The 16,324-nt window shown below is 49.6% G+C and overlaps 1 protein-coding gene across 3 annotated transcripts in view; it reads right to left on the reverse strand.

The window, feature by feature from the left end:
• Nucleotides 1–16,324, reverse strand: part of TP53BP2 (tumor protein p53 binding protein 2) — a 273,982-nt gene that overhangs the window by 141,868 nt on the left and 115,790 nt on the right. For all 3 annotated transcript variants that reach the window (XM_078649843.1, XM_078649842.1, XM_078649844.1), the window contains exon 4: nt 8,264–8,343. In XM_078649843.1, the coding sequence (XP_078505969.1) occupies nt 8,264–8,343 (80 nt within the window). The remainder of the gene's footprint in view (nt 1–8,263; nt 8,344–16,324) is intronic.

The raw sequence follows: 16,324 nt of genomic DNA on the forward strand, positions 1-16,324 counted from the left end.
GATCAAACACTAGCTACGAGGGGGAAAATTACTAGGAGGAAGCACTGCGTGACAAGGGGGCGGGGTCGGCGGTGAGTAGGCGGGGATGGGCGTGACTGGAGGTTTTTAGTTCGGCATGGAGTGAGCACCTCCAGCACCTCCGGAGGGTGCTGATGGCACTGCGCCAGGCAGGCCTCACAGTGAAAGCTAGCAAATGCCAGATTGGGCAAGGATCGGTGGTCTACCTGGGGCACCAGGTCGGGAGCGGGCAAGTCACCCCTTTACAGCCTAAGATCGACGCCATCTTAGCCTGGGAACCACCAACCACCCAAACCGAGGTCCGAGCCTTCCTGGGCCTCACCGGCTACTACCTGAGGTTCATCAGGAGTTACGGCAGCCTCGTAGGTCCCCTCACAGAACTAACGTCCAAAAAGCAGCCCAAGAAGGTGCAGTGGACCCCAGCCTGCCATGGGGCGTTCGACGCCCTCAAGAAAGCCATGTGTACTGCCCCCGTGCTACGAGCCCCTGACTACTCCAAAGAATTTGTGGTACAGACTGATGCTTCGGAACACGGCATTGGGGCCGTACTATCCCAAATGAATGAGGAAGGTCTAGACCAACCTGTAGCCTTCATTAGCTGGAGGCTACTCCCCAGAGAACAGAGGTGGAGCACCATCGAACGAGAAGCGTTTGCAGTAGTCTGGGCCCTAAAGAAGTTACGGCCCTACTTGTTCGGAACCCATTTCCGAGTCCAGACGGATCATCGACCATTGCGGTGGCTGATGCAGATGAGGGGCGAGAACCCCAAACTGCTGCGATGGTCGATCTCCCTCCAGGGGATGGATTTCACTGTAGAGCATCGCCCTGGTACCAACCACGCCAACGCTGACGGCCTCTCCAGGTTCTTCCGCCTCAGCGAAGAGAACCCCCAAGAGGGTGGGTAGTTCTCCCAGACTTTCAGCTGGGGGGGGACGCATGTTAGACCCGGCCTCGTGAGTGGTCCTCCCTGACCCTTAGCCACACCCTTCCGAGCTGTACCCCACAACAGACCCCTGAGTCCCAGGTCTAGCCAACCCTTCCCTCCATGTTACACACACCCGTCCCCGGACTGCCCCGTCCGTGCCTCCATCTTCCCAGCCCGTAAGCCCTGTGTGCCCACTTTCCGGCATCTAAGATGGCCACCCGATCCAGCACGGCCTAGGCCGAGAGGCGCCACCTTGGCTGGAGGACAGCACGCTCCCCTTGAGTGAGAGAGGGAGGAGCAATATCTCTCACACCTCCGACCGCCCCTCGAGAGATGGGTTTCGATCGCCCTCCGACCACCCTGAGGGCTGGCTCCACGCCTGCTGTGCGTCTGGGACTCCTCCCGAACCTGACATGAATGGATCAAAGGGCCGCGCGCAGGAAACCCCAACAAGCGGCCCCCAGGTGCCAAGACCCCGGCAGACCAGAACTCCGGAGATCAAAGAGGAGCAGTCCTATAACTGGGGATGCTCCGGGACTATCGGGCAGATTCGCCTCTGGAACGACGAGAGCCCTGCTGACGTGGTCGCGGCTCGCCTGGCAGAGAAGGACTTCTGCTGGAACCACCTGAGCCCTGCTGAGTGACTTGCGGCTCCCTTGCAACTTTGGAACACCTGAGCCCTGCTGAGTGACTCGCGGCTCCCTTGCAACTTTGGGACACCTGAGCCCTGCTGAGTGACTCGCGGCTCCCCTTGCAACTTTGGAACACCTGAGCCCTGCTGAGTGACTCGCGGCTCCCCTTGCAACTTTGGAACACCTGAGCCCGGCTGAGTGACTCGCGGCTCCCTGACTCTCCTGGTCCGGCCGGACCCCAAAGATCGCATCGTATTCCCCGGCTCAAGGATTGAGAGCTGTGCGCCGGATACGCACCGATATTGACACTGAACCAGAAGACTGTCCCGCTACCCCTACCCTGACCGAGACTCTATGGGCCCTTGCCCTATTTGTAACTACCTGCCTTTGCCGATCATAAAGATCCTTTTGAATCACGAGATAAAGAAACGTTCTTAAGAAGCTACGGTGTGGTGTCTCTGTCGTGTGATGCTGGTATAGTGTGTACGATCCTAGATTCGAGACTCTCCCCCTGAGAAGTCTCCCGCCAGTGCTCGTCTTTGTACTTAGGAAGGTGGGCCCCAGGGTGGTCAGGTACACTTCCTGCTCGCCCCCGAGGTCGCCGTCCAACATTCTGCCTCCAAGCAGCAGTACATCTCGAAATGTATACCTGCTCTTTCATGTGACCACTCTGCAGATGTATGCAAGTGGCACCCCAGCGCAGAGGGCACATTTCTCACACTCCTACTGTTGAATGTGATGTCACCTTACCTCAAAGACTTTGCCTAGCATTTGTGTAGCGGCTATCCATCTTGCTACCCCCTCTTTGGAGAGGGGGGCGTTTTTTAATGTGGATATGCAAAACTCACATAATGATGTTCTGTAAACGTTAAGTGCTAAGTCCTTTCACTATACCTTTTTTGGTATCTGTTAATGGCCAGTGAATGCAGGGACCTTGACGCTGCACTTGCACTCTGAAGGATAGTCTAAAAGAAGGTTTCCCTTAGGTTGAAGTACCAGTGGGAGTTCTTCACGGGAATAGAGCTAAGCTTCAGTCCCAATCTTCCACCTCTTGTCCCACCTCCCCTCTATGTAAGCCGTACAGGTGGGACAACATTCAGATGTATAACCTCAGAAAAGATGTGGAAGGAAGCATTATGTGTGCCTGCTCTCGAAAAGCTTCGCTAGCATCCTTGCATATTGTGAAAATGCAAAATTACAGAGAAAAGAAAACTACAAAAGAAAGGCAAACTCCGCATGTTCTGTTCAGAGAAGCAGGGTTCGCCTGTTTTATGATCTCTCTGCAGCAACCCCGTAGAGTTGGAGGGACTTCAGACATGTAAACTACATGCTACAAAAGAAAAATTTGAACTACATATGGACATTTCTTACGGGCCTGTAGTTTCACTAGAAAGATGTGGACAGAACTGTTAGGGGTGTGGACCAGGTACGGGGAGAAATAAGCAAAAAGGCAAACAGAGTTGACAGTGATACCCACTGATCATAGTGACAGTCCTGAGACCTAGAACACTTGGGCCTAGATCAGGTGCCTCCAAAGAGTAGCTCGTGAGCTACTAGTAGCTCTCCAGCAACCTCTGAGTAGCTTTCCTGTATGCAGTCCAGCCTGCAAATATACAAGTTTTTGCTTGTTTGAATTATTATATACACACCAAAATTAAAAAGCATTTATTCAAGACAAAAATGTGTGTATTTTCAGAACTCAAACTGATGTCTGGAGAAAAATGGTTGACTGCTCAAAATGTATTTCAAGTTATTTGAGTCGGATAGATGTATTACTCATATTATGACCTTTGTGCCAGGGGGATCACAGCCATGGCTTTTATATATTACCCATGTAGAGGTATTCCAAATCGAGAACACTTTTACTTTACTGCTTGTGACACTGCCTTATGCACCGCTGACAATCTTGGAGGGGGTGATCACTATTACATCACTAATATCAGTAGCGGAGGAGGGGGGGGGGTACCAGCTAGTAAACTAATACTTGTTCTCATTGTTTCTGGATGGGAGAGGTGGAGGATATACAAATTCGATTTTGGGCCCAGTTGGACAAGTTTATTTTCTCCAAAGGGGGTGGGATTAAATGACGATTCTTTACAGCAAGAGTTGTCTGGGCACACTGAGCAGGTGTACTTCAGGGGATTTAAGCAGAGATTGCCACCTAAATATCCCTTCATGTTAATTCTGCTGAATGATGACTTGTTCCTTTCTTTTAAGAAATCCACCTCGTGACAGCTCACAACTTTCGAACGCGCCATAGGAAATATCATGTGCATTTTTGGGCATCAGCCTTTTCTAAGAGCACTGGAGAGAAAATATGGTTTGAAAGCGGGGTTATCAAGAAAAGTGCTAGACTCCTCAAGGGTGTGACTGCTATCTCAGGGTCTGCAAAACTTTGGCACACAAACATAGGATCTGTATTAATAGTTAAGCTCCTACCAAAAGGCAAGAAAAGTTCTTGATGAACTGCATAGGGTGATTGGTGGACAGGAGAAAAGTTGAGATTATGTGGGAGTGGGGGGATGTGGGGAACACTTTCATGTGGTGCCGACAGCACACATGGACAGTTCATTGTAGCGCAGGTGGGCATGCAGAACCTGCGTCAGTGGCACTTAAATACAAGGTTAGCAAGTGGTGGTAACAGATGCCTGGCAGACAACACACCCTGCCGATAGATCATACATTTTACTCCCAAGTGCACGGAGTCTACTCCCGGATTGATTATTTATATCACATAGTCTGCTACATGCACATCACTGTTGAGCTCGCAGAGATATAATCTCGAACCATGATGGATGGGATGCTCGAAGGGAGATTTAACTTGGCTCCTTTCCAAAACTCTGCCAATAAAGCAGTAGTGTCTAGGGCCAAAGTTTTAGAGCTAAGCAAACAGAAATAAATCTTCCCCTCAACAACCAGGGTTGCGTTTAAGTTAGTGGTGAGAGGCGACACAATCTCAATGTCTACTAGATGAGAAAGGCCAAATCACAAGAGCAAAAGAAGACAGCAGTGTTGAGAGCTCAGGAGACATTAGATAAAGCTAACCCCACCACAGCAGGTAGATGGAAAATCATGGATCCAAAGGCCAGCTTAATTTATTTTGCACTAGGAAAGCTGCGATGCCAGCAAGTACAATTAAAGCAACCCTTCTCTAAAAGAGGTAATAAAGTGGGCACCTTGTTGGCAAAGAGGCTGCGACCACAAACAGCCAGGGCACATATAAGTAATCTTCGAGATCGGAATGGAGCTTGGGTGACTAGGGAAGCTGATAAGTGGAGTGGTGTGGCTCACTGGTTAGAGGCGGCAGACCCGGGAGCAGAAGTCGGCCCGGGACCAGGGTTCAATTCCCGACGCGGCAGGGTCGTGGACCAGGGTCAGCGGACTCGACAATTCTCGCCTCGGTGCCTACTCTAACCTGGGGTCCCACTCGGCAACTCTGGGGATTAGCTTGTCTAATCTCCACAACGGCCCCATCAACGCTGGGGATGCCTGGCTCCACCTTGGGGATTCCCAGTAGGGACCATCCCACATGGAAAGCCAGGACGGGTTCCCCAGCGGTATACAGCGCCGGGACGCCCCTTTGCTGGGGCAGCTGTGCGCTTTACAAGTATACGACATTTAACATTTAACATAAGAGGATCACAAATCGAAAATTATTATCAAGAACGTCATGTAAGGGAGGCGAGCATATCACTGATAAAGACAAATAGACAAGCAGACAATGGTATGATGACTCTGGCTATGCTGTTCAAACTCTTGCCAGAAAAAGAAATGTTGGGTGGTCACCAAATATAAAATGAACAGGCAAAAGTGTGAAATGTTAGGTGCAGTAATCCCTGCTGCTGTGAAGCAACAAGTATCGGTGCACTGCCCTTCTGATGGACTTTGGGGAAAATCAGATAATTAGGACAGCTACTCAATAGCCTGGGGAAATGGAGACAATTTGCATATTTTAAAAAGCTTGATACTGCAGGATCTCAGGAGATGGGGGCCCTTGTACATGTCATGGATAGGCAGGATGAATGTTTTGCCAAGGTTCCTGTATCTCTTTCAGGTGCTGCCTGCCCAAATTCCTTTAAAGAAATTACAAACCTCACAAAGGAAACCACTCGAGTTAGCTTAGGGTTGGATGAAGAGCTAGAGTAAGTAGACATGACCTGATGGCTCAAACTGTCAAAGGTAGTTTGAGCATCCCAGACTTAATCTAAGGAATTGGATATGCATAGACATGGCAATTGTAGGTAAATCCCTATGGGACTTACCATCGTCATCGATGCACCAACAACCGTGCAACACTTACCTGGCATTGCCAGTTAAGACTGTACTTGAGGTATGGAACAGTCACTAGCAGTGGCACAAATAATGTTTTACTTCCCCAAATACACAATACAAACAACTTTAATATCACGTCAGTTCTGACATGAGACCATTTTAAGCAATGGCAGGATAGCGGCAGAGCTCTCTCTGACTTTTTCATGCAGGGACATACCTACTCACTGTAGAGCAGGTCAGTCTCCTCAGAGATCTTCAAGGTCAACTGACACAGGAAGAGAGACTATTTTTGTACTAAGAGCATTATGTATTGAAATGTAATAACATTGCAGGAAACGCCTAAGGGGCAGCTGTATAACCGGGGAAGGAGGGGGCGTGGGGGAATCATGCTTAACCTGCAACTTTTTGCCAATGAAACGGGGGGTCATTAATTTGTATGTTGGGCTTGACACTGGTATATGCTAAAACATTAATTAAAAGACATTGAGTTACAAAAAAAAAAACGCACTGTCGACCTCTCTCTAAGCACAAACCCACGTTCTGCTTTCATCTCTGAAAATAATCTGCTGGCCAATTACCAATGTGGTTTCAGCAAAGAAACAACAACTTTAAAAGTCTTGAGACCATCTACTTGACCAAAACGACGTAATTGTTCTTCTTCACTTCTCAGCAGCTTTCAGACATAACTGACCACAAAAGACTAACTCAATTTCTCAAACAATGCATTGGGTTCCAAGGCAAAGTTCAAATGTTGGTCCAAATCTTTCCTATCTGTTAGATTTCAACTGGTGAAAATAGGCAATTGCTCTTCCTCCACTACAAGCATGTGTCACGGGGATCCTCTGGGCTCCACTCTAGCACCCACATCATTTAATATCTCCATGGAGCCACTAAGCCTAATCCTCCACAAGGTCGGTGTCCCCTTCACCAGTACACAGACGAAAGTCGGCTCTTTCTTAAGACGTTAACAATAGGGGACATTGTCCTCTATTTAAAATGTTTACCTCAGATTCAAAACATGAATGCAATAAAACGTCCTTCTCGCCAAACCCCTCAAAACTGAATTCCTTCTTTTATCTTCTATCAGATACAGATTTAATCCCAAGAACCTAGACTCTATTCCTCTCACATCAGCAAGATGGTAGAAGCTGCAAACTTTCATCTTCACACATTAAAATTCCACCCACTTAGCCTCCTGGTCTGCCAGAGATGGCTAGACATGCACAGATTATTTCAAAACTTGACTTTGGGTCATGCACTTTTTGCTGGGGTGCCACAATCTCCTCAGGATTATTTAAAGCAGTGCTTTACGCAGAAGCTAAATTACTCCACTTTCCCTGTAAATTCAATCACATTTCACCTATTCTTCACAAGTTGCATTTTGTTTACACATTGCGAGTTGCACTGGTTTCCCATTTCGGCGAGATTCAAATTCAGGATCTACTGTCTTGTCCACAAGGTCATCCATGGTAACAATCCATGGCGGACTGCTCAAGATCTCCAGAAATCAAAGAGAACTAAAAAGTCCTAATTCTCTATTTCAAGCCTCAAGGTATTCAACCTCTCCTGCTCAAAGGCAATCATTCTAATGTGCAGCTCATGCAGCCTGGAATCTCTCGCCCAGAACTCGGACACCAATCAGATCACAAACAAATGATGGGAAACTTTAACTGTATAACACAAATCTGTAATTTGGTAAGGAAAGAAAATTAATATTAAAGAAAGAAAGAAAATAAATATGACAGACTAATTTGATTAATTCTACCTTCACCTGCTCTGTCTAAAATGTTCTATACATTTGTTAAAGACTAGCATGTTTTTTCCTCTTCCCAATATTAATGTACCCTATTATTTTAGAATGTCTCACTGTAAAACACCATAATGCCATGTGGTCTAGATGCACTATATATGCATCTTAAAAAATATATATATATTTTTTAAAGTCACAATAATGTAAAAAAGTTCAGCATCAACGCTCTAATGGATAAATCCACTTTACCATGAGTGAACAATGTATACCAGTAACTGGTATAATTTCATATGGCCAATTAATGGGACTAATATAGCATAGCCTAAATAAGGGATTAATTCTGTTTTTCTTTCTGAACAACAGTGAGAAGGCAGAGCTATCAAAGTGAAGTTCCTGGTCACAGCGATATGCGATACAACATTAACAAGAATATTCTTTTTTTGAAAAAAATTAATTATTGGGTAGCGTTTTGGCTCTGGTGAAGAACAGGCTTGAGTAATGACAAACTGTCCCACATCTACTCATTTGCCAAATGAGTACTGTATGTCCAACTCTAAGCCTGAAAACTGTGAAAACAGAGTTGATGGACAACAATAAAAGGTTAGCCTTTGGACTAGCAGCACAAATTTAATAATTAATTTCAGAAGTATAATAGTGAGTCCTTACCCCATTCTCAATTCTTCTATCTACAGGCACTTTAACACCATTTCTCCTTGCATTTGGATCCTGAGATCTTTGTCCACCAGCTGCATAAAAACACAAATCAGAATTACCACTAGAACACAGATTCATAAAAAACTATTAACATTGTGTATTTTAGTGCTAGTTTTAAAAAAAGAAAGCAATAATGCATCTTAGCACACTACTCTCCTTACAGGTAGAAAAACACAGTAAAAATTGCTAAGCACCAGGCCGGGATGTACACATCACCACCCAGTCGAAGGAATTATCAACCCCTTTCCTAAGGGCTTTACCATGAAAATTGAAACAAACCTTCTTCTCGTGTCAGTCGGAGGATGACTCGCACTTGAAATATTCTTTTAAAGCTATCTATCAAACAAAGATCTGGATCTCGTTGTACAGCAGAACTACAGGCTAAGAATGGCATTTTCATAATGGAAGATTGTAATTTCAGCTGTAGAGTCATTTTACAGATAATTGACTCAAAGCACAAAGCTTTTAGGGAAAATGTTTGAAGAGACTCGTCATTTCTAAGAAAAGGGCGAGGTCTCACGACGCAGTACAGCTAATGCAAATGATGTAATGATATTGTGGCTCTGCAGAAGTCACACTGAGTACTGGATCAACCTCAGAAAGAGATACCAGTATCACGCAGCTGAATGTTAAGGGGATCACTTTCAATCATGCTTGGAACATATGTTTAAAACATCAAAGTCTAACCAGTTCCTTTGCTTTTTAATAGAAAGCTCCAAAGGGTCAGTGTTCAGTTGTGACTGTCATATGTTGGTCTCTATCAAAGACTTACTGTTGCATCCTCTCAAGTTAAGCGTGAATTTTCCATCTCAATCAGTCACCACACTCGACAAGAAAGCAAATATGAATAAGCTTTGGTAATACCAATAGGACTCACTTTTGGGACCTATTGGCGTTTCCAATTATTTTTAGCAATGCTCTATTGCATCATCAATGCAATGCAGCATGCCTAAAGCCGAGGGGGGAAAAGCCTATGCCGCCAACAATGTAATTTTGCAGGCATGGGTGCCACGCATGTGTGCACCTACAGAACAATGTCTTATTTTTTTTCTTTATTTGCCAACACAAGTCAAATCGTAAATCAAACGAAACAAAAGTAGCTTAAAAAGCATTTTTGTTTTCAACTCTAAGGAAGCTGCAACATGCATACCGGAGCAGAAACAACATGGAGAGCAGGGGAGAAGTAAACGGCAAGTGACGTATACTTGCTATAACAACATTGAGCTCAGGGGAGAAGCACACATGGGTGAGCAAATCAAGGAGGGTAGAAGGGAGAACCACACAGGTGAGAGCAACACAAAGCACAGCAGGAGGGAGACTGCTGAAGAACACATACACTGCAGTATTTAACCAAAAGAAACAAGCATTTGGCCTAGCCAATAGGTCTCGCCTTTGGGACCTTATAAGTGTTTAGCCATGCAACAGTTGATGTTGGGATATTGTGCTGCATAACTAAATACTAATAAGGTCCCAAAAGTGAATTCTCTCAAAGGGGCGCGGCCAATGTAATTAAGGGCGTGGCTTAAAAACACGTAAGCGAAAAATTTGTGCTTGGCATAGTGTGCCACCAGACTTGTATTTTGCTATTTCTGTCAATGCATCCTGATATGCAATGGGGGTTGGGGGGCATGCTGTGTCAGCTGCAATCCTCGCTCTCATTGGTGAAGAAAAGCTACCCATCTGATTGGTCAGCCTGCGGGAAGAAGTCATGCTTCAAATCAAAAGGGAAACAGAGACCCTTCTTAACTTTTCATCGCCCATCGCACAGTTTCCCTCGAAATCAAGAACCCTTTTGGCGGCATTCTTGATTTGGCAGTGTTGATTATGGACAGCACGGCTTCATTCAACCCCTTGGGCGAGTATGGGAAAACATTTGTAGCTTTAATAAAAAGCACAATCATCCCCTGCAGCTACCAAGAGCCTTGTAATGATGGAGATGCATGCTTTCAACTAAGTAAACTGAAAACGTCAGATCAGAGTGTATAATTCACGGCATGTCGCAGTGACCGCTCTACCGCCACAGAAAGCACTCTGGTAGTGGTTACCTGTTGCACCTTACTCCAGTTCTGCTCGGTCGTATTTGACTTATGGCAGGTTTGAATGTGACGTCATCCAGCTCAACGGAGCGAGGTGCACATAATGCAGACCAAAATAAGAATAATCTTAAAATGCACATACGTAATCTCACAAATGCACTGCTTCCTCCCATGTGTAAATGCGACCAGACGCTGGGGCAGGGCAGGGAGTATAGAGATAAAGATAGAGAAAGAGAGAGAGAAAGAGAGAGGGAGAGGGAGAGAGAAAGGGAAAGAGTGAGGAAGAGAGTGAGGGGGAGAGAGAGAGCAAAAGAGGGGGAGAGAGCAAAAGAGGGGGAGAGAGAGAGCAAAAGAGGGGGAGAGAGAGAGCAAAAGAGGGGGAGAGAGAGGGCAAGAGAGAGAGCAAGAGAGAGAGCGGGAGAGAGAGAGAAAGCGAGAGGAGAGAGCGCCCGGAAGTGGTGCGCGCGTGCAGTCTGCTTATTTTCAAGCACTGCACTCGTGCCTGTGATGCACCCCCTGCTCGCTGCCGCAAGGTGGATGCCGCCACAAGCACAAGTGTGTGCTTGAAAATGACCAGACCGAAGGCTAAAGGCCCTCCTATGCAGCGCATGCGCATTGCGTAGGTGAGACCTAAAAAGTAGAGTGCATAAAAAGTAAAGCAGTGGGAGGACACAAGTAATGAGACCAGGCTCAAGAGGAAGAACATACACACGGAAAAAAAGCAAGCTACATAAGCTAATGAAAAACAAGCAACTAAAACGGTGTAATTGAGCTTGCACTGGTTTGCACTTTTTTCACAAGTGCATGATTCTGTGAAATGGATCGATCTCCGGAATCCCATCCATCGCTCCATCCCATCCACCCACTGCTCGCTCCATCCATCCACCGCTTCATCCATCCTCTGCTCCCATCCATCGCCCATCGCTCGCTCCCACCAATCCATCGCTTGCCCCATCCATCCACTGCTTGCACCCTTACATCCACCCATTCATTCACCACTCGCACCCTTACATCCACCATCCCATCCCTCCATCCACACCCTCTCCATCCATCCGCGGCTCCATCCATCCGCGGCTCCATCCATCCGCGGCTCCATCCATCCGCGGCTCCATCCATCCGCGGCTCCATCCATCCGCGGCTCCATCCATCCGCGGCTCCATCCATCCGCGGCTCCATCCATCCGCGGCTCCATCCATCCGCGGCTCCATCCATCCACGGCTCCATCCATCCATCCACGGCTCCATCCATCCATCCACGGCTCCATCCATCCATCCATCCACGGCTCCATCCATCCATCCACGGCTCCATCCATCCATCCACGGCTCCATCCATCCATCCACTGCTCCATCCATCCATCCACGGCTCCATCCATCCATCCATCCACTGCTCCATCCATCCATCCATCCACTGCTCCATCCATCCATCCATCCACTGCTCCATCCATCCATCCACCGCTCCATCCATCCATCCATCCACCGCTCCATCCATCCATCCATCCACCGCTCCATCCATCCATCCACCGCTCCATCCATCCATCCATCCATCCACCGCTCCATCCATCCATCCATCCATCCACCGCTCCATCCATCCATCCACCGCTCCATCCATCCATCCACCGCTCCATCCATCCATCCACTGCTCCATCCATCCACTGCTCCATCCATCCATCCATCCATCCACCGCTCCATCCATCCATCCATCCACCGCTCCATCCATCCATCCATCCACCGCTCCATCCATCCATCCATCCATCCACCGCTCCATCCATCCATCCATCCATCCACCGCTCCATCCATCCATCCATCCATCCACCGCTCCATCCATCCATCCACCGCTCCATCCATCCATCCATCCATCCACCGCTCCATCCATCCATCCATCCATCCACCGCTCCATCCATCCATCCACCGCTCCATCCATCCATCCACCGCTCCATCCATCCATCCACCGCTCCATCCATCCATCCACCGCTCCATCCATCCATCCACCGCTCCATCCATCCATCCACCGCTCCATCCATCCATCCATCCACCGCTCCATCCATCCATCCATCCACCGCTCCATCCATCCATCCATCCACCGCTCCATCAATCCATCCATCCATCCATCCACCGCTCCATCAATCCATCCATCCATCCATCCATCAATCCATCCATCCATCCATCCATCCATCCACCGCTCCATCCATCCATCCATCCATCCACCGCTCCATCCATCCACCGCTCCATCCATCCATCCACCGCTCCATCCATCCATCCACCGCTCCATCCATCCATCCACCGCTCCATCCATCCATCCACCGCTCCATCCATCCATCCACCGCTCCATCCATCCATCCACCGCTCCATCCATCCATCCACCGCTCCATCCATCCATCCACCGCTCCATCCATCCATCCACCGCTCCATCCATCCATCCACCGCTCCATCCATCCATCCACCGCTCCATCCATCCATCGCTCCATCCATCCATCCACCGCTCCATCCATCCATCCACCGCTCCATCCATCCATCCACCGCTCCATCCATCCATCCACCGCTCCATCCATCCATCCACCGCTCCATCCATCCATCCACCGCTCCATCCATCCATCCACCGCTCCATCAATCCATCCACCGCTCCATCAATCCATCCACCGCTCCATCAATCCATCCACCGCTCCATCAATCCATCCACCGCTCCATCAATCCATCCACCGCTCCATCAATCCATCCACCGCTCCATCAATCCATCCACCGCTCCATCCATCCACCGCTCCATCCATCCACCGCTCCATCCATCCAGCCATCGCTTCCATTCATCCATCCATCGCTTCCATTCATCCATCCATCGCTTCCATTCATCCATCCATCTCTTCCATTCATCCATCCATCGCTTCCATCCATCGCTTCCATTCATCCATCCATCGCTTCCATCCATCCATCCATCGCTTCCATTCATCCATCCATCGCTTCCATCCATCCATCCATCGCTTCCATCCATCCATCCACCGCTTCCATCCATCCATCCACCGCTTCCATCCATCCATCCACCGCTTCCATCCACCGCTTCCATCCATCCATCCACCGCTTCCATCCATCCATCCATCCATCCACCGCTTCCATCCATCCATCCATCGCTTCCATCCATCCATCCATGCACCGCTTCCATCCATCCATGCACCGCTTCCATCCATCCATGCACCGCTTCCATCCATCCATGCACCGCTTCCATCCATCCATCCATGCACCGCTTCCATCCATCCATCCATGCACCGCTTCCATCCATCCATCCATGCACCGCTTCCATCCATCCATGCACCGCTTCCATCCATCCATGCACCGCTTCCATCCATCCATCCATGCACCGCTTCCATCCATCCATCCATGCACCGCTTCCATCCATCCATCCATGCACCGCTTCCATCCATCCATCCATCCATGCACCGCTTCCATCCATCCATCCATCCATGCACCGCTTCCATCCATCCATCCATCCATGCACCGCTTCCATCCATCCATCCATCCATGCACCGCTTCCATCCATCCATCCATGCACCGCTTCCATCCATCCATCCATGCACCGCTTCCATCCATCCATCCATGCACCGCTTCCATCCATCCATCCATGCACCGCTTCCATCCATCCATCCATGCACCGCTTCCATCCATCCATCCATGCACCGCTTCCATCCATCCATCCATGCACCGCTTCCATCCATCCATCCATGCACCGCTTCCATCCATCCATCCATGCACCGCTTCCATCCATCCATCCATGCACCGCTTCCATCCATCCATCCATGCACCGCTTCCATCCATCCATCCATCCACCGCTTCCATCCATCCATCCATCCATCCACCGCTTCCATCCATCCATCCATCCACCGCTTCCATCCATCCATCCACCGCTCCATCCATCCATCCACCGCTCCATCCATCCACCGCTCCATCCATCCATCCACCGCTCCATCCATCCATCCACCGCTCCATCCATCCATCCACCGCTCCATCCATCCATCCATCCACCCACCGCTCCATCCATCCATCCATCCACCCACCGCTCCATCCATCCATCCATCCACCGCTCCATCCATCCATCCATCCACCGCTCCATCCATCCATCCATCCACCGCTCCATCCATCCATCCACCGCTCCATCCATCCATCCACCGCTCCATCCATCCATCCACCGCTCCATCCATCCATCCATCCATCCACCGCTCCATCCATCCACCGCTCCATCCATCCACCGCTCCATCCATCCACCGCTCCATTCATCCATCCATCGCTTCCATTCATCCATCCATCCATCGCTTCCATTCATCCATCCATCCATCGCTTCCATTCATCCATCCATCCATCCATCCATCGCTTCCATTCATCCATCCATCGCTTCCATTCATCCATCCATCCATCGCTTCCATTCATCCATCCATGCACCGCTTCCATTCATCCATCCATGCACCGCTTCCATCCATCCATCCATCCATGCACCGCATCCATCGCTTCCACCCATCCATCCATCCATCGCTTCCACCCATCCATCCATCCACCGCTTCCATCCATCCATCCACCGCTCCCATCCACCGCTTCCATCCATCCATCCACCGCTTCCATCCATCCATCCACCGCTTCCATCCATCCATCCACCGCTTCCATCCATCCATCCACCGCTTCCATCCATCCATCCATCCACCGCTTCCATCCATCCATCCACCGCTTCCATCCATCCATCCACCGCTTCCATCCATCCATCCATCCACCGCTTCCATCCATGCACCGCTTCCATCCATCCATGCACCGCTTCCATCCATCCATGCATCGCTTCCATCCATCCATGCACTGCTTCCATCCATCCATGCACTGCTTCCATCCATCCATGCACTGCTTCCATCCATCCATGCACCGCTTCCATCCATCCATGCACCGCTTCCATCCATGCACCGCATCCATCCATGCACCGCTTCCATCCATCCATGCACCGCTTCCATCCATGCACCGCTTCCATCCATGCACCGCTTCCATCCATGCACCGCTTCCATCCATGCACCGCTTCCATCCATCCATGCACCGCTTCCATCCATCCATGCACCGCTTCCATCCATCCATGCACCGCTTCCATCCATCCATGCACGGCTTCCATCCATCCATGCACCGCTTCCATCCATCCATGCACCGCTTCCATCCATCCATCCATGCACCGCTTCCATCCATCCATGCACCGCTTCCATCCATCCATCCATGCACCGCTTCCATCCATCCATCCATGCACCGCTTCCATCCATCCATCCATGCACCGCTTCCATCCATCCATCCATGCACCGCTTCCATCCATCCATCGCTTCCATCCATCCATCCATCCATCGCTTCCATCCATCCATCCATGCACCGCTTCCATCCATCCATGCACCGCTTCCATCCATGCACCGCTTCCATCCATCCATCCATGCACCGCTTCCATCCATCCATCGCTTCCATCCATCCATCCATGCACCGCTTCCATCCATCCATCCATGCACCGCTTCCATCCATCCATGCACCGCTTCCATCCATCCATGCACCGCTTCCATCCATGCACCGCTTCCATCCATGCACCGCTTCCATCCATGCACCGCTTCCATCCATGCACCGCTTCCATCCATGCACCGCTTCCATCCATGCACCGCTTCCATCCATGCACCGCTTCCATCCATCCACCGCTTCCATCCATCCACCGCTTCCATCCATGCACCGCTTCCATCCATGCACCGCTTCCATCCATGCACCGCTTCCATCCATGCACCGCTTCCATCCATGCACCGCTTCCATCCATCCATGCACCGCTTCCATCCATCCATGCACCGCTTCCATCCATCCATGCACGGCTTCCATCCATCCATGCACCGCTTCCATCCATCCATGCACCGCTTCCATCCATCCATCCATGCACCGCTTCCATCCATCCATGCACCGCTTCCATCCATCCATCCATGCACCGCTTCCATCCATCCATCCAT

The sequence above is a fragment of the Lissotriton helveticus genome, chromosome 6 (assembly GCF_964261635.1).
Source record: "Lissotriton helveticus chromosome 6, aLisHel1.1, whole genome shotgun sequence".
In the NCBI taxonomy this organism is placed as follows: domain Eukaryota; kingdom Metazoa; phylum Chordata; class Amphibia; order Caudata; family Salamandridae; genus Lissotriton; species Lissotriton helveticus.